The sequence below is a fragment of the Nasonia vitripennis genome, chromosome 2 (assembly GCF_009193385.2).
Source record: "Nasonia vitripennis strain AsymCx chromosome 2, Nvit_psr_1.1, whole genome shotgun sequence".
NCBI lineage: Eukaryota > Metazoa > Arthropoda > Insecta > Hymenoptera > Pteromalidae > Nasonia > Nasonia vitripennis.
The window spans coordinates 32,797,748-32,817,788 of record NC_045758.1 but is presented as its reverse complement, the minus strand read 5'-3'; the positions used below and the strand labels follow the sequence as shown (position 1 = coordinate 32,817,788).

The 20,041-nt window shown below is 40.9% G+C and overlaps 1 protein-coding gene across 2 annotated transcripts in view; it reads left to right on the top strand.

Moving 5' to 3' along the window:
• The first annotated feature begins 1,466 nt into the window (after positions 1-1,466).
• The window catches only part of LOC100679780, a 61,734-nt gene continuing 43,159 nt past the window's right edge, over positions 1,467-20,041 (top strand). Inside the window, exons 1-3 of one of the 2 annotated variants that reach the window (XM_008206646.4) lie at positions 1,467-1,770; positions 17,977-18,199; positions 19,421-19,595. In XM_008206646.4, the coding sequence (XP_008204868.2) occupies positions 19,532-19,595 (64 nt within the window). In that variant the 5' untranslated portion in view covers positions 1,467-1,770; positions 17,977-18,199; positions 19,421-19,531. The remainder of the gene's footprint in view (positions 1,771-17,976; positions 18,200-19,420; positions 19,596-20,041) is intronic. The other variant, XM_016982425.2, reaches the window with a different exon arrangement.

Sequence of the window (20,041 nt, the reverse complement as noted above, 5' to 3'; positions counted from 1 at the left end):
CGGAAAGTGCAGCAGCAGCGGTTGTCTTGCGAATGTTCGAGGACGCCGTATAATGAGAGCGTAGATAGAGAGAGAAAGAGAGAGACGTGGATCGGACTTTTGATTTATCGCGCGCTCTCGAGAGAGTTTATACATCATATATTGATAGTTTTATATGCGATACGCGTATACAGCGAGCTATCAACGCTTTTGACGCGGAGAAACGTTTTTGATTTGTTGGATGATGCTCGTGCACGCAATACGTATATATCGACCGTTGAAATTCACTCGATTGCCCTCGAGTGGACGCTACGATGCGTTTGCGTGTGTAATAATCCAATATATATATATGTTATACTCTACAGTCCGCTTGTCATGTAGGCATGTTCGAATTACATTATAGAGATCGCCGCTCAGTGGAATCATTGAGGTGGGCCGTTTGCTAATGCGCTGATTAACTATTACGACTGAAAGAGCTGCTAATATAGCTTATAATTATTATGGAACTATGCACGAACAAGAGATGCATTAGCTGCGTTTGAATGACGGCTTTGAATGATCAGTGTCTGCTGGCAATATTGGCATGCAAATTGTAGACTTTGCGGACGTATAGCTAATACGTCGCGCTGCTCTTGCGTTAGCCGCGATGAAAATTTGATGGATCATCAATATTTACCTTATAGCATATCGTGTCTATATGTATATAGATCGGCAAACAGATCGTCGATCGATGAAATCAAAATTATACAATGTCGATATAAAAAAATGAAATCAATCCAAAGGAGTGCGCGAATCGGTTACACCGCGGCTCCCGTATATGATCGCATATTTAAAACCCGAAGTACCGCGAGAAAAAATACAACCGCACCATTGAGGCGAAGGGCATAAAACGCACGATGAAAATTCAGCCGAAATACGGGCTCTTTATTGTCTAGGCCACTCTCGCGCCGTTTTCGCCGTGCTTGAATATTTATCATAAATCCAAATGCTGCGGCCGCGGCTTTTTTGTGCGTTTGACACGGAGACCGAGCTTGATGAGCTAACCATTGTGTGTAGGGCTGCATTACTCGTTCGGGTTTTTTTTTTCGCGATGCGCGTGTACCACTAGCGCTTTTTCCCCGACAAAAGAGCTTGAGTCGAAAAAAGGCGTTAAATTAATCGAATGAACCGTACGAAAAGCTCGACAAAGCAGGGCGGCTCGTATAGGTACCTACGCGAAGCACATTTTCCATTGTATTCGTTGTACAGTGTACAAAGCTTTGCATATACGAAATGCCACATCCGAGCGAATATTCCCCGCGGTGCAAAAATCCTTTAGAAAGCTTCCCACCACCTGCAGCCAAAACCACGAGTGCAACACTTCCCCACGAGAAATCACACACGACGTGGCGCGATCGGCATTAGTATCTTTCTCTCTCTCGGATTCCACAGCGGCGCCGCGACGGCGAGCGCGCGAACGAGGCCGGTCGAGCTTGCAAGCTCCCGTCAGTCGGCGGCCGAACCCCGTGCGCGAAGCATCGGCGCCGTCGTTGTTATTTTCGTCAGCGCGAGCTGCACACCACGTGCCGATCTCTAGTGAGTGTATCACGCGAGATAGAGCAAAAAAATTGCCGATTTTTATTATTCATCGCTCGAAACGTTTTGGTGTGTGGTGATGACACTGTGCTTCGCTGGTTCGGTGGGAGATCGGCGAGGGATCGTTACATGCGGCTGAGGATCTATTATTGGGACTTTCGGATCCTTGTGGAGAGGTGGAAGTTTAGCTGAGGATTTCGGGTGTAAGCTTGAGATGTAAGTTTGTTTATTTTTTACTGAACGATCGGTTAGTTTTTTGAAGAGATCGCGTGGAAAGCTCGTTATTGCTTCAGGAATCATTATTATTGCGTCAATTAAAAGTTAGCGAGAGGCGCTGCGCGTCGGTTTACAGCCACGATTTTGAAATATCGAAAAGCTCGCGGAGCTTTAGGAAGCTCGACGTTGTATGATTAATGTTGTCGTGGGCGAATGAAATTGCTCTTCGTCGCTGAAATAAATTTCATCGAAGCATCGTTATTTTAAAGCCGCGATGGCACTCCGAAGAATGAAAATCCTTGCGATGATATTTCGAGGCGCGCGATAAATATGTTCACCGTAAAAACACCCTCCACCCGACGTTTCTGCGATTTTCCATTATGTAATCAAATTTCGCGCGCGTGTGTCCCGTCGCCTCACTGCAACACGAGCAAAACGATCGAATGCTCGGATTCGGCTTCCACCTGCTTGCAAGCTCCGAATTTAAAATCCAGAACATTCGGCGCTATATATAGCTTGACCAAAAGCGAAACGCAATACAACGTGACTCATGGTATTTTTCACAAACTCCTCGTCGCTCTTAATCACTCGAAACTCTCTTTCCGGCGGGGAAGCGGACTACATACGTGGAATGTCCGGAGAGGATAAAACCTAAGGGTTATGACACTCGGTAAAATCCTATTCATTCGGCGCGAATTTCAGAGCGGAATTCCGCGATAAACGTTTCTTTGTTTGCTCTAGCCCGGCTCTCCCTCGGCTTCATTGTTACAGAGTAATTTCGCCGGCCATTAATATCCATTTTAATCGAGATGAAATTACACCTCGCTCTCCGACGATATATTTTATGGAATATGGCTAATAAACAATCGCTTCTTAAAACAAAAAAACAATGCGTCTTCCGGTGTAGTCGCTACACGCGAAACGTCGCTTGTCAAAATATTTTACCGTCAATGCCGTGTCGGCCGGCTGAAAATAGATCGATTCAAGAGAGGGCGTAATCTGAGATACTTAGAAACGGGGATATTAATTAAAACAGAGTCGCACAAGCGCGGGGAATACCGATGACCCATATTTCCTATCTGCATCAGCAGCAGCAGCAGCAGCAGCGTCGGGAAAAATTTGGTAACACACGTCGTCCAAGTATAATATCTTCTATACCCTACATTACAAGCTCCGATAGAATATTTAATTTTCCGCGTTTCCGTGGAATATCAAGCAGACCGTATAGAAATTAAAAGCGGGAAAAATTGAATCAAAAAGCTCCCTTGAATTTCCCGCGCATAAATCAGCATATCCGATCGACTCGTCCCCGATCTCCTCTCATTTCCATATCGGACTGACTTACACGCCTACGCCTCTGTAATATCTTCGATCTCCGAACGAGCAAAGACATCTCGCGAACTAATCGCGGACAAAATACACACACACACGCGCGAAAGCGCGAGCGAGTACAGCAAAGGCGCAGAGCATTATAGGTATAGTCGTCGCCGAAAATATCCCCGAAAAATCTCGGCGCCAAGCCAAGCGTCCTCGACCGCGCTAGACGAGCCCCTCCGAGTTATATAGCATCGCGGCAGCGCATAGGCAACGCGTTTAGCCCATTTTTCCTATATGCATATACGAGCTTCGCGTGCGTATACGTGACTATCCGAGAGATACGGAGATTTTTCGCGTGTATACATACCTGTAGCGGACACGGGTCGTGCGCGGGCGCGTATATGAATATTGAGATTTCGCGGGAGGCGGAGCTTTTTGATGGCGCGAGCTTGACGGACAGTCGGGCGTGAAATCGGCTTCGATTCCCGGAATAGCGATATAGAGCGTATGTTGAGTCTATGAGTTCGAGAGAGAGAGAGAGAGAGGCAAGTTTGTTTTGCGAGCTTACGGGGTCTATATTTACGATGCGCGCGAGAAGAAGAGGCGCGAATTGAAAAGTGGGTATATTGCAGGTCGACGACCTCGAAATTATACGACGTGTAGGTGTATACCCACTCGCGCGGCTGTAACGACTCTCGCTCTGAATAACAGGCGAGTTGAAAACTTTCCTAATGAATCCGCGAAGCGCCCTGCTGTGTGGCCTAATTTGAGGAACAAAAAAATCGACGAATTTTTAATTTTTACCACCCACCCTTGCGGCATTCCTTTGGCTCGAGCGGAGATCTTTGCCGCGGTAGCTCCAAACTCTCTGCCTCATTCATTATTTTAATTTAAAGCTGCCGGAGCGTCTGTAAAGCTTCGCATATTTTACTCCTTTACTTCAAAAGCACATCATATATCTGTGTGGCTCTGTGCGCAGTATACGCGCATATAAATATAGCCATAGAGACGCGTAAGAGAGACTCCCTCGCAGTTTTCTTTACGACGCGTAGGTCTAAGCTTCGACTGTTCGTAGTCGGTGTAGCGGAATATTTTTCAATCTGTCAAGGTGTACGTATACAGCCGCGCGCGAGAAATCCTTGGCGTCGCTTCCGCGACACGACGACCCGTAAAAAATCACCGGCTTAGCCGCGATGGCTCTGCAGTGTTGAAATTTTTGACCCGATCCGACGAAAGCTCCTTTTTTACGATAGTCGTATTATAGAGGAGGGAATTTTTCCGGATTAGGCGAGGGATGTGCAGGAGGATCGATTAATTTTTCGAGCTTTTGTTATGTGATACCGATGCTTTGTTCAAACGGCTTGTATATACGCAGATCGAATAAAATATGATTTTTAATGGAATATTGCTGTATTTTAGTTACCACGTGTTTCGCGCGATTTTTCTATATTGAGAAATGCAGTGAAATGGATTATTTTTAACGCGAAATACATTAAATCAGTTTGATGATGTTAACCTGGAAAAATCGAGAAAATTGAATTCGCGAATTGTTGTTGTATCAATTTAGTGCAGCCGTATGGTATTAGTACTTAATCATAATATGACTGGACCTACACGCTGCAAAAGTGAAGTTCACTAATATGATCGTAAATATATAAGTTACAAATTTCAATTAATAAGGCTTCATCTATTATATGAAAACAGCTAATGCACCAACAAATTAAATAGCATTAGTGTTGCCCACATGCGATGCCCACATTTAATTATATCTGCGAAGTATGTAACAAATAACTAAAGCAAATTTTCAAGGCATTCCGGGTTAGACGTTTATATTGCACCAGAGTCGCTATAATTGATTATCTAGAGACAATTACTTATTCGGTATTTCAATAATTTTCGCATACTCTATTCCAACTGCAGCAAGTGCATATACAGCACATTCAACGAGTTTTCGAACCAGAGTGTGGCTGAATGACTGCTCATGTTTATATTTCCGCAAATCCGTGGGAAACAGTGCTCGCGTCAAGCCCTTCCATCAATAAGCCGTATATTCACACTACTCCCTCAATAGGGCCCTCGATGTTCGACTAACTCTTTTAACACGAGTTCGCCACTGCGCTTGCGATTACTTTCCATTGATTATTCAGAAAACTCCTGTACCAACGTGAAAGTTCTTTCCCTCATCTTCCAAGTAAAAATTGCAGCATCTCCTGTCATTAAAAGTTGCTTCTTTCTTTGGCGAACTTTTTCATCAAACCTATATACCGTCTCCTCGAGCAATCACCCTTTCGGAGCATTAACCCTCGTGCTGAGACGAGTCAAAGGATCGAAATTGAGAAGGGCGCAGCCACTTGGCAAGATCTTTTCGAAACTCTCGTTATATTACGGTATAGAGTCGCCGCAACGTTTGTGTCACTGTGCGGCGATCCCCCAGGCGATGATTCGCGCTGCGCAGCATTTTCTTTCCATCGACTGCTGGTTTTGCCGCTGACCTCTCAAGGATGGCTTTGTTTCGATCCGAGCGCTTTCGGGCTCTGTATAGAACTGGACGATACTTTTTCCCTCTCGAGTTTTTTTCTCGCTTTTGTGTGCAGGATTTTCTTTTTGCCGTTTTATACATCTATACACGCTTCGGCTGCAGCTCAGGGCTTGGCTTTTTCGCGCGTGCAGGACGTGCCGGGCATTTCGGAAAGGCGAAGTAATGCCACTCTCGAGAATAAGGCAGGAGGGACGAAGCATAATTTTTTTAGATTGCCTTCGAGCTATGGGGGTTTTTCACCCGTTCGATCGGAGTGAGGAATTAGCGGGAGGTCCGAGACTAGAAGCTCGGGAATTTTCGAGCTTCTCTTCGAAGTAGAGGATTGAAGGTACTTTTTGAGATAGTCGATTTTTTTTGGATTAAAAAGATTATTTTCTTTTAATTTAGCGATCGCAGACGGACGATTTTGATTAGCTTCAACTTCATGCGAACTCGTTGAGAGAGAAACTTGCGATTTGAGTTTTAAAAGAGTCGAGATAAAAGGTTGCGACATAGTAAACTTTTATCAGCGGGATTCGCGTTATTCGCTCGGCAAAGTTTTACACGTCATCCAGTCAATTTTTATAATAAAGTTCTTCTCTTATCGTCTAGCTTCTTATTCCGCATCCTTATATTACTTTCTGCACGGCAGAAATCGAATCGAAGGTACATTTTCCGAAGACATATTTTCATTCAATTTTCATACAATGCAAGATGCGAACGAAATCGAGGCGAGTTTCCCATCCCCGCCGCCGCATCGTCTTTGCAAAATGAGACATGAATGGCGATTGACGCGATTATATACCTTGGAACGTACCGCAGCGCGTTTGCAATTTCCGCGCGCAGCGCACTGTTTAGTTTTTCAGACCATTACGCGATTATTAATGCGCTGGAAAAACAAGAACACAAAGATTATCGGGAAAGCAACCTCTGTTAGCCCGAAAATTCAACTGAAAACGTGCCTTTAGTTCGTGGAAAATATATGCCGCAGCCGATGTATATCCTGTATTACATAGGAATAAAACAAAAGTCGACCCTCAAAGCTCTGAGAATCCAATCAAAATTTTCAAGCGAGAAATTTAAACATACAAGCGGTGCAGCTACGGTTCCATTAAAGATCGATTGACCATCAGCGTGTGTGCGTGTGTGTGTGTGTGTGTGTGTGAGGCTCATTTGATCGCACAAAGGGTCGACTGCGCGCACTTTCAGCATTAAAAACCTTTATTTAATTTAGAAATTACGAAAGAGTAATGATCTCGCGGGAACTGCTGCAGTTGGAGAGAAAGGGAGTTCCGCGTTAATCAAGAAAGAGCCAGCTAGCTCGAATTATTTGCCCGAGCGTTATACTGTAGTAAAAAAGTTTTGCTCGTTTTTTTTGTCGAATTTTTCTTTGCCTTGTTACATTTAGTCCGGCTGAATTGTCTTTTTCTTCTCGTGCAGGCAGTATGTAATGCCTTTTACAAGGGAATACTCTTTATTGCGCTCATTTACTTTACGATCGGAAAAGCAGAAAAGTCGCATAAACTTGCACGAGACTCGAAAATCTAATAATTTTTCGGTCGCAAGAGGGAAAAGTTTTGGATGGTCGATATGTGATTCTTTGTGCTGCAGTATCGCAATCAGTTGAGTGTAGCATTTTGCAAATAGATGTGAAGAGAATTCGATTTTTCAATTAAAGTTTCGACGAATGTACAGGCAACGTCTTTTATTTACGTAATACGCATGTCTATAAGTATATAGCGTATTCGAATGAGGATGTGTTTGCGATGTACTTTAGTAATTAACATTTTTTTTGAAGTTTGTACGAAAAGGCAGTTTAATTAACGAATAACGAATCCAGCTGATGTAATAATTTTACAGCTTTCCTGTATAAATAATATAAGGCACGTCATGAAAGGCGTGATGGAAAATTCCATATTATTCAAACAAACGAGACAAGTAAATGTCGTTAAAATGCGTATGATGATACGATTCGATATTAATATTTAAAAATCCCGACGCGGTGCTCGATTGCGTGCTTTTGATGAAAACTAACGATGCTTGAGTGGGATTTAAAAATTCAGCAATGACCCATGCGGCAGTCAGATAATGTTTTGGCGGGATATTTGCTATATAGATATATCAAAGTAACAAACTTATCTATCTAATTGTTCGCTGATAGGTAGGTACATGGGGTGAAGGATATTTATGCATAACACAGATATTAAGGTTTTGATTTTTTATTTATATAACAATTAAAACTAAATACATTGTCCACAATAAAATATGTATTAGCGTCGATAAATAATGTACATGTTGAGAGTATATATTATAACTAAATATTGATTATACGATAAAAAAATATATTTAAAAGTATATACATAAATTTACATAAAACGAGATTTTTTTGCCGTGTGCTCATGATTTCGTATTGACATCGGTGCCTATACTGGGTGCTTTTACGGGATTATTTAAAATAAGTCTTGGTCTGGACTGAATTTTTAAACTCGCTTGCTGCTTCTTCTTCTTACGTTGCTTTATCCTGGGAGCATCGATTCGTAGATATTTTGTATCCTCTTCGGAATCTTCGCCGAAGTACTCCCTGAATTTCTTTAACACTCGCTTCTTCTGCTCCTTCTTCTGGCGTTGCAGAAGATATGGCGAGTCGTCTTCAGAATCTTCGCCGAAGTATTCCCTGAATTTCTTTAACATCCGCTTCTTCTGCTTCTTTTTCTTGCGTTGCAGAAGATATGTCGAGTCGTCTTCAGAATCTTCGCCGAAGAATTCCCTGAATTTCTTTAACATCCGCTGGTTTCGTGATCTGCGTGCCAAAACTACGTCTGGAGCTGCCATTTTTTACGCTAATGTATCTGACTGATTTCTGATCAATACTGACTGAAAAAGTTCGCACTACGCTATTTGTATATGCTAGAGCAGCTGTGGATAGGTTACGCGAGTTAAGTCTAGGTGGCGCAAGGGTGCATTTCATTAACAAGATTGGGGGGTGGGGGGCGGGGGTGCACCTAGTCGAAAGGAATTCCAGACGAATTTCCTGGGAAATCTAAATCGTTTTATGATCGTGTTTGTTCCAAACCAGGTAGCGCGGCGACAATCGGGCGCCTCATGTTTCTGAGTTTTGCGTCGCAGAATACAAAGCTATGCGAAGCAGATGCAAGATTTCATAATACAATATTTATAATAAATAGAACGGGAAATTAGATTCAATGAAACTATGGATTGTTGATAAACATTAGGCTGCTATTAGATAAATAGTGAGGAATAGAAAATTAGTTAGGTACTAGTAATTTAATAGTTAGTTAAGTATAATAATAATTTTCAATGAAAATAATTAGAATAAAGCATGAAAACGATTCAAAGTTCAATATTGTGCATAAATAATTGAGACAATGTTTAAAATCACAAAAAAGGTAGAAAAAAAATCTATTAAGAAATTATATTATCTTAGAATGTTTAACAAGTTTATAAATAATAAACATAAAATAAGTTATACCAATAGAAATCTGAAAGAGGCGGAAGTTAAAGCATGCAGATTGCGTGCTTTTGATGACAAATGACGATGCTTCAAAGTGGGAATTAAAAATTTAGCAAGCGAGATGTTTGCTATATAGGTATTTCAAAGTAACAAACTTATCTATCTAATTGTTCGCTGATAGGTAGGTACATGGGGTGAAGGATATTTATGCATAACACAGATATTAAGGTTTTGATTTTTTATTTATATAACAATTAAAACTAAATACATTGTCCACAATAAAATATGTATTAGCGTCGATAAATAATGTACATGTTGAGAGTGTATATTATAACTAAATATTGATTATACGATAAAAAAATATATTTAAAAGTATATACATAAATTTACATAAAATGAGATTTTTTGCCGTGTGCTCATGATTTCGTATTGACATCGGTGCATATACTGGGTGCTTTTACGGGTTTATTTAAAATAAGTCTTGGTCTGGACTGAATTTTTAAACTCGCTTGCTGCTTCTTCTTCTTACGTTGCTTTATCCTGGGAGCATCGATTCGTAGATATTTTGTATCCTCTTCGGAATCTTCGCCGAAGTATTCCCTGAATTTCTTTAACATCCGCTTCTTCTGCTCCTTCTTCTGGCGTTGCAGAAGATATGGCGAGTCGTCTTCAGAATCTTCGCCGAAGTATTCCCTGAATTTCTTTAACATCCGCTGGTTTCGTGATCTGCGTGCCAAAACTACGTCTGGAGCTGCCATTTTGTACGCTAATGTATCTTTGACTGATTTCTGATCAATACTGACTGAAAAGGTTCGCACTACGCTATTTGTATATGCTAGAGCAGCTGTGGATAGGTTACGCGAGTTAAGTCTAGGTGGCGCAAGGGTGCAGTTCATTAACAAGAGTGGGGGGTGGGGGCGGGGGTGCACCTAGTCGAAAGGAATTCCAGACGAATTTCCTGGGAAATCTAAATCGTTTTATGATCGTGTTTGTTCCAAACCAGGTAGCGCGGCGACAATCGGGCGCCTCATGTTTCTGAGTTTTGCGTCGCAGAATACAAAGCTATGCGAAGCAGATGTAAGATTTCATAATACAATATTTATAATAAATAGAACGGGAAATTAGATTCAATAAAACTATGGATTGTTGATAAACATTAGGCTGCTATTAGATAAATAGTGAGGAATAGAAAATTAGTTAGGTACTAATAATTTAATAGTTAGTTAAGTATAATAATAATTTTCAATGAAAATAATTAGAATAAAGCATGAAAACGATTCAAAGTTCAATATTGTGCAAAAATAATTGAGACAATATTTAAAATCACAAAAAAGGTAGAACAAAAATCTATTAAGAAATTATATTATATTAGAATGTTTAACAAGTTTATAAATAATAAACATAAAATAAGTTATACCAATAGAAATCTGAAAGAGGCGGAAGTTAAAGCATGCAGATTGCGTGCTTTTGATGAAAAATGACGATGCTTGAAAGTGGGAATTAAAAATTTAGCAAGCGAGATGTTTGCTATATAGGTATTTCAAAGTAACAAACTTATCTATCTAATTGTTCGCTGATATGTAGGTACATGGGGTGAAGGATATTTATGCATAACACAGATATTAAGGTTTTGATTTTTTATTTATATAACAATTAAAACTAAATACATTGTCCACAATAAAATATGTATTAGCGTCGATAAATAATGTACATGTTGAGAGTATATATTATAACTAAATATTGATTATACGATAAAAAAATATATTTAAAAGTATATACATAAATTTACATAAAACGAGATTTTTTTGCCGTGTGCTCATGATTTCGTATTGACATCGGTGCCTATACTGGGTGCTTTTACGGGATTATTTAAAATAAGTCTTGGTCTGGACTGAATTTTTAAACTCGCTTGCTGCTTCTTCTTCTTACGTTGCTTTATCCTGGGAGCATCGATTCGTAGATATTTTGTATCCTCTTCGGAATCTTCGCCGAAGTACTCCCTGAATTTCTTTAACACTCGCTTCTTCTGCTCCTTCTTCTGGCGTTGCAGAAGATATGTCGAGTCGTCTTCAGAATCTTCGCCGAAGTATTCCCTGAATTTCTTTAACATCCGCTTCTTCTGCTCCTTTTTCTTGCGTTGCAGAAGATATGGCGAGTCGTCTTCAGAATCTTCGCCGAAGTATTCCCTGAATTTCTTTAACATCCGCTGGTTTCGTGATCTGCGTGCCAAAACTACGTCTGGAGCTGCCATTTTTTACGCTAATGTATCTTTGACTGATTTCTGATCAATACTGACTGAAAAGGTTCGCACTACGCTATTTGTATATGCTAGAGCAGCTGTGGATAGGTTACGCGAGTTAAGTCTAGGTGGCGCAAGGGTGCATTTCATTAACAAGATTGGGGGGTGGGGGGCGGGGGTGCACCTAGTCGAAAGGAATTCCAGACGAATTTCCTGGGAAATCTAAATCGTTTTATGATCGTGTTTGTTCCAAACCAGGTAGCGCGGCGACAATCGGGCGCCTCATGTTTCTGAGTTTTGCGTCGCAGAATACAAAGCTATGCGAAGCAGATGCAAGATTTCATAATACAATATTTATAATAAATAGAACGGGAAATTAGATTCAATAAAACGATAAAAAATATATTTGTATGGATTGTTGATAAACATTAGGCGGCTATTAGATAAATAGTGAGGAATAGAAAATTAGTTAGGTACTAGTAATTTAATAGTTAGTTAAGTATAATAATAATTTTCAATGAAAATAATTAGAATAAAGCATGAAAACGATTCAAAGTTCAATATTGTGCAAAAATAATTGAGACAATGTTTAAAATCACAAAAAAGGTAGAACAAAAATCTATTAAGAAATTATATTATCTTAGAATGTTTAACAAGTTTATAAATAATTATTTTATTTAAGCATAAAATAAGTTATACCAATAGAAATCTGAAAGAGGCGGAAGTTAAAGCATGCAGATTGCGTGCTTTTGATGAAAAATGACGATGCTTCAAAGTGGGAATTAAAAATTTAGCAAGCGAGATATTTGCTATATAGGTATTTCAAAGTAACAAAGTTATCTATCTAATTGTTCGCTGATAGGTAGGTACATGGGGTGAAGGATATTTATGCATAACACAGATATTAAGGTTTTGATTTTTTATTTATATAACAATTAAAACTAAATACATTGTCCACAATAAAATATGTATTAGCGTCGATAAATAATGTACATGTTGAGAGTATATATTATAACTAAATATTGATTATACGATAAAAAAATATATTTAAAAGTATATACATAAATTTACATAAAACGAGATTTTTTGCCGTGTGCTCATGATTTCGTATTGACATCGGTGCATATACTGGGTGCTTTTACGGGTTTATTTAAAATAAGTCTTGGTCTGGACTGAATTTTTAAACTCGCTTGCTGCTTCTTCTTCTTACGTTGCTTTATCCTGGGAGCATCGATTCGTAGATATTTTGTATCCTCTTCAGAATCTTCGCCGAAGTATTCCCTGAATTTCTTTAACATCCGTTTCTTTTGCTCCTTTTTCTTGCGTTGCAGAAGATATGGCGAGTCGTCTTCAGAATCTTCGCCGAAGTATTCCCTGAATTTCTTTAACATCCGCTTCTTCTGCTCCTTTTTCTTGCATTGCAGAAGATATGGCGAGTCGTCTTCAGAATCTTCGCCGAAGTATTCCCTGAATTTCTTTAACATCCGCTGGTTTCGTGATCTGCGTGCCAAAACGACGCCTGGAGCTGCCATTTTTTACGCTAATGTATCTTTGACTGATTTCTGATCAATACTGACTGAAAAGGTTCGCACTACGCTATTTGTATATGCTAGAGCAGCTGTGGATAGGTTACGCGAGTTAAGTCTAGGTGGCGCAAGGGTGCATTTCATTAACAAGAGTGGGGGGTGGGGGCGGGGGTGCACCTAGTCGAAAGGAATTCCAGACGAATTTCCTGGGAAATCTAAATCGTTTTATGATCGTGTTTGTTCCAAACCAGGTAGCGCGGCGACAATCGGGCGCCTCATGTTTCTGATTTTTGCGTCGCAGAATTCAAAGCTATGCGAAGCAGATGTAAGATTTCATAATACAATATTTATAATAAATAGAACGGGAAATTAGATTCAATGAAACTATGGATTGTTGATAAACATTAGGCTGCTATTAGATAAATAGTGAGGAATAGAAAATTAGTTAGGTACTAGTAATTTAATAGTTAGTTAAGTATAATAATAATTTTCAATGAAAATAATTAGAATAAAGCATGAAAACGATTCAAAGTTCAATATTGTGCAAAAATAATTGAGACAATGTTTAAAATCACAAAAAAGGTAGAACAAAAATCTATTAAGAAATTATATTATCTTAGAATGTTTAACAAGTTTATAAATAATTATTTTATTTAAGCATAAAATAAGTTATACCAATAGAAATCTGAAAGGGGCGGAAGTTAAAGCAGAATAGAGCGATGTTATAGGTTGATGACGGATATAGAGGGCACTGGAATGGGCCTAAAGATGGGCCAGTGCGGAGAATCAGGTTGGAGAAAGGAAAAAATTCTGGATAAACGTCGGAGGAAAAAGCAGTTTGGTCGAGGAGTTGCACTGGGGTGGATTAAGTTTTCTATTTTGTATCTCAAGTTGTGGTGGCTATAGTGTATATTAATTTTCTAAGATTTTCTATAAATAAATAGCCAATACGTACAACTCTTTGAATTTAGCTTTCTTTATTGTTAATAAATAACTTTATTTTTAATATTTAACCAATCTCTTCACAGAGGAAGGAAGAAGTTAACGCTGAAGTATACTCAGAGTTCCTGCCTCCCTAAATCCGCTATCGCATCTGTGGTCATGCTTATTTGTACCTCATTTAACTCTCGTGCTGCAAGTTTTCACTAACGCATCAATAGTTGAAACGAAACTTTCGAAATCATTCTGAAAATTTACAACTTTCTGCTTTATTATGCGAAAATTTAATAATGCTTGCTCGAAAATTCAAACATCTTCAGGAAAAAGCCCGTCACTCTGGAAACGGCGATTGTTGCGAAATTTGCCGACGCTCTCAGCTCAGCAAAAGACGCCTTTGTCCTGTTCTGACAATGGAGCAAAAGGACGCTGTGTACTACGGCTTGTCGAGGTACACGAAAGGCCGAGTATTGTAGCAGGATACCGCGATAACTCCTGTTAAGAAGGCTTTATCGATTTTCAATTTAGCTCGGGTGCCACTTTTCGCTCGCCGCCAAATGCCCGTAGTGTCTCTCGTTCTATCTCTCCGATGTGCACATGGTTTTTCACGCGGTGAGACGGGGTCTTCGAAATTGCTGGAATATTGATTGTGCTGCCGAATCGAGTTTTTGATGGGCCAAGTATTTCAGCAATTCGCGGAGATTGATTGGTTCGAGAGGTTACACCGTTTCGGCTATACGAATCTTGTATCTGGAATTCTCCTTTTATGTGCAACGTGAATGAAATGTCAGGGTAGCATACGAATTTCACTTACGTCACATATTCAGAGACATCAGTAGTCGTCTTTGCGCGCGGCGGCAATTTTGAATCGTCTGCGTATATACGCAGACTCCCGGCAGACAAATCATTCCTCTGAAACGCCGCGTAGTATAGCAAAGTGCCGTTGTATCTTTTTTCCATCGACTTGGTCGACGTCGTCTGTTACACAGCGCATTGATCCGCCATCGCTTTCCATTATTTTCCTCGGCTTGTAGCTTAATTGTTTCTTCCGGCTCAGCCTGTACTATAACGTCGTAGAGCTTTATTTCGACGTTTTTTTCTGACCTGCACACGCGTCGCCTTTTTCAGGACGAATTTTATTGCAGCTCCGCCTGTCGCGCTGGATAATCTTTGAAAAAGACAACTTGGTCTTTTTCGCTGCTCTTCGTTCGTTTTAATTTCACGTCTGGGACTCTATTTTCGCCTTTCCTGGCTTTTGTTGAGCGACGGCTTCAATTCTACCTGCAGCGCGAGGTCCGGCGTGACGCCAGAATAAATAGCGAGTTTTCATTATTCTCCTACCAACGAGAGCGTTTTTCCAGATTGAATACCTGGCGTGTCTATCGTAAATTAAATTAACACGGAGCTGCGCTAACGCTCCGAAGAGATCATCATTATATAACTCGCAATATTCTCGTACCCTTTAATTATGCAGTTTTCTATTCACTCGATATCAGAGCTTTTATATTCGCGCGTGATTTCCCATCGGGTATTACACTTGCTCGCTGAAAAACGCATTGAGCTTTATTAGGTTCATGGCAAAAAACGCGCGGGAGAGCCTTTGCTGCGCCCCCCGGAGCTTCGTAAATTAAATTTATCTCTTCGTTCATAAATTATACCTTCTCCTCTCCATTATATCGTTTCGGCGACTTTTCGAGGGAATAAAATTTCGGACGACGATTCGGAATAAAAATAAGCGAAGCAACAAAATTCAAAGCGCGCGCGAGAAATTTTTATTGCGCCACGCTCATATTTCATCGAGTTTTATATTTCCGAATGAAATTCATACCGAATCCCCGAAGACTTAGAAAAGTTAACGAGTTTTTCTAGTTTTTTTGCCAGCCCCTGTCCGAGCGTGCCTGATGCAATTTTACTTCCTTTTAGAATCCGAGTTATAAAGGCAATCGCTTTTTCTCAGATTAAACATATAAATTTACATTCTTGTCTACTTTTCTCTGTAGGCGCCTTATTGAATTAGCTATTTTGTGTCGTATGAAGTGTGCTTTTCATTTTTTTCTGTTCACACGGTATACGCATGAAAAGACTCGAAAATCCTCAATTCTTTTTTTTTCAATAAAACTCTAGCTTTCCGCGTACCAGGTATATCAACTCTTGTGCGCTTTATCTTTTTTTGTGCACAGTTCGTCGTTTCCTATTTCCTTTTGCGATTTTTCCGCAAAGATAGTTTTATATTAAACTATCTTTTGCTTCATTCAAAAAAGCTTGCACGCACGGATGTTGAAGAAATTTAAAGACTAATTTGGCGAAGATTCGGAAGAGCTACAAAAGCAGTTACAGCATAAGCGTCTCAAACAGTAGGATTTAAACAAGACAGATTTGACAAAACTGACACCCTGCTATATGTATAGAGTCCGCGTGGCTAATAGCAATATGGGAAATGAAAAAGTGCCCATGCGCCAACTATCTTCGCTAGCTGAATACTACAGAGTTCACTTAGTGGGAGAGCGACCAGTCCAAAACTGCTTTATTACCTACCGCCACTGTGTACTATTTTTGGGTGTACAGGTGAAACAATACTTTAAAATAAAAAAATAATCCTAAAAGTTGGAATATAATTTCGCCATTCAACAAGTTATGAATACCAAACACGGGAAAAAAAAAGAAATTCCCGCTTCAAAAATCAAACAGCTCCGTTGGTCCATTCGGCCGCGCGCAGCGTATCAGGCTGTTCTTTAATACTCGTTTTCCCGTGTACACACATGCGAGCTTGCAGCGAGAAGGGAGACGACGCTGCACGTGCTTCCATATCTCAGTCGTGCCGGACGCGTGCCTATCTTCCAGCGTGAAATATCTCCACTCGGCTCTTCGGTGACACTCTATACGATATTCCCTCAGTCTCTCGCGAGATTTATGCTTCTCCGAGCGAACTCAGCCGGTCGAGAGACACAATCTGGCGGCGTCAACGCAAGCTCGTGGCGGGAATTCAAATATCCGCGAGATATGTGTATTCTTTCGCGTGGGCTATACTTTTCTATATTTATTCTAGAAGTCGAGGCTACTACACTGCCTGATTACTCAGTCGGATGCGTGTCAATTTTTTTTAGAATCATCATTCACTTTGTAAAAAAGTTATCGCCCAACTGGAGTATTTCATAACGGCGTGAATGAGCTTCAGTTTGAAATGCAAAACTTATTAAAACGTCAATCATCCCTGAAAGCCCGTCGACGATTCAATTTTATTTTCTCATCCAATAAGCACCCTCATCGAGGAGCCTTTTTAATAGCGAGCTTCGATTTAAAAATTTTCCAAAGCCCATATACCCGCGCGAAACCAATAAGAAGTCAAAAATAAAATCCAATGCACCAACTGAATATCAACGTCGCCATCAGGGTTCGACCGCTCAGTCGAGCGTATACACCCACACCCCTCTCGCAAGAATCGACAAGCAAAGAACCCCCCTATTCACCTCGCAGAAAAAGAGCAGCTCTGTAAAAGTAAGAATGCGCTTCTCGACCGCAACGTCGACGTGTATATGTTTTCTCTCGGCTGCGGCGCGGCAATGAATTCTTCCAGCGAGGAAAAATGCGCTGCGTCGCGCGCAGAGCGCGGAAAAAAGCTGACCGCTGTACAAAGGGAATTCGAAGCTCTGCTCGCTCGCTCGATATCAGAGCTGCACGGAATGGAGCTTCGATGGCGATATATACGTATACGTGTCGAGGAATTCTCGGATATAGGTGTGACTTTTTAAGCGCGTGTAGGAGCTGCCTTTCGAACGATTCGCGCCAGGATTTTTCTAATTTCGCGAGGCAGAGTGGCTTTAATAATTATACAATTTCTGCGGAATTTTTCATCAAGCACACGAGAAAGATTTTCGCGAGGAGCCTCCCGTCGTGAATTTAAGATAAAAAATTTTTCTGTGTGCCCTCGTCACTGAGAGAAAGGAATCCTCGCGACAAAGCAGAGTTCTCGCAGTTGCTAATAAGAAATTTGAACGTCTCAATGAACCTCAAAGCTCCGATCTCTTCAAAAAGTCCACGCTACAAGAAACGCACCTTGACCCCGATATCCTCTCCCTCTTGAATATACTTTCCTCTCGCGCGCTCGAAAAAGTGTCACTTCCGTCTGGCCTGATTTTAAAAATACATTTTTCCCAAGTTCACTAATCTCTTTCTCTCCTCTCTTTTTTTTGTTCCGCAGCGCAGCCCGCAAGCACAAAGGAATATCGCCGAGCGCGCCTCTTGAATGCATATAGCATGCGTGGACATAGGCGCACACTGCGCCGGTGATACGCTGAATAATAGAAGAACGTCGAGTGCGCCGCTTTACAACGAATAATTATCAAATAGCGAGCTGTGCCACTGGAAAAGTGCGAGGCTGTTGTTGTTGTACTTCTGTCGGTTGTCATTGTTGTCGTTGAAAGGTAAGTACGGAGATGAATTGCTGGATGGCTGTCGTCGCCGAGTATTTTTGAATAACGCGCGTGCTTGTTTTTGTTGGTATCATGCGATTTATTTATTTTTTTAATAAAATGGAAGCGTGCAAACGAAGCTTCGCAGAGATAGAAATACAGCTCGTTAAAATGCTTCGCAACTTTTTGACTTTATATTATATGATATTTTTCTGCTTTTATTATTCGAAAAAGAAAAAAAAAACGCATACATCCGAGTATTTTCGAGATATATTGCGAACACTTCACATAATAAATCCGCTTTACTCCTGCCGGTCTTCGCTTCCACTCAATTCGATAACTCTCTCGAGCGCGTATAACGAAAACTAATTCATTCCTTTTGCCCCTTAGAAAAAACCGCTCTGTCCCATCAAAAATTTCTACGCTTCTCTTCCTCTAAAAAAAGCTCCGCGCACACTGCAGCGCGCGCGCGCCGAAATAACTCCGGGAACACGTTGTTCTCGTCGTAAAACGGTCTGAATTACTATTCTCCAGCGAAGCGCGCGTATGCTCGGCTCTCCCCTATCTGTTAGCGTTTCCGCAGCACCCTATGTGTTTCGTTTTTATCTGCCCATTTTTCGCTCCGGCTATTTGTTCGCGAGCGCACGCTTTCGTCTCTTCCTTTTCGCGCGCTGCACCGACGCTCGTGTCGTGTATGATCTTCTTCCTGGATTACGCGGCCTCGACTTTTTTTTCGGCGCAGTGTGCTGCTGTTATATTGTTGCAGTTTTTTTCGTCCCTCATCGTTAAGTCCACTATTGCTCGGTCTAATTAACGAGAAGCTTGCGGAAATGTAGGTCAGAATTTTCTTACGTTCATCATTGTTATTATTATTATTATATTGTTCCTTTGCGCGCGCACACTGCGGATTGTTCTCGCAGTTTTTAATTTCCAAACTTTTTCGCTTGCACCGAGCTTACTCTTCCCGACTCTTTGAGGCAGTTTGAATGAGAAAAAAGAGCGCGCGCGCAAGCACTTGTGCAATTCTTTTCCAACTTGTCGATGCTCGCTTCATTCCTTCCGTGTTATTCTTTCCTGCTCCGTCTATTTGTGTTTACGCTTTAATCCACGACTGAAAAATTCCCGCTCACGCGCGAGCTTTTTTTTCGAAACGTTCAGGCGCGCGAACGAGCTTTTAAGAAAAATAAAAGTTTGTACAGTTTGAAAAAAAAAAAAAACACGTATGATCCACAGTAGGAGGAAAAACAGATCGACGCGAAAGGCCAAATGCTGGGCTCATCGAGTGGTCGAGACCGATGAGCAGCGCAGGGGCACATAAATGCGCCTGAGGAAGGCACGAGGACGATGCTGCTGCTGGCCAGGCAACCGCAACAAGTTCTCGCGCCGCTGCTGCTCTTCGGGTTTCTCGGTAAGTCTTATATTCTCTTCGTTATACATATCGCACTAGTGCACACGCTGGGACTATATTTAGGTGGCCGGGTTATAGGTGCGAGGCCAGAATAGCAAGAGGCTTCGTTATCGCCCTTTTCGACGAGCTTAAATGACTTGCGCGAAAAGCTAGCTTTTGATTGAAAAATTTCGCGCAGGAATTTTTATATGAAATGAACGCTCGAGCGTCGTCCTTTCAGCGATGATAAATAGACGTGGGTAGTACGGGAATTAAAATAAACGAGAGAAAGAGAGCTATTTAAGGAAGTTAATTAAGGCGCCAGGCGAGCAGCGAAAGACGCACAAGCTAATATGCATAGAGAGGGCAAAAGTTTCGAAGGCTGTAAAAAGATAAGCAGAGGCGGCTACGGCTGCAGGGAAAATAACGAAGAAAAATAATTTTCCTGAGCCTTAGAAGCTGAAAGC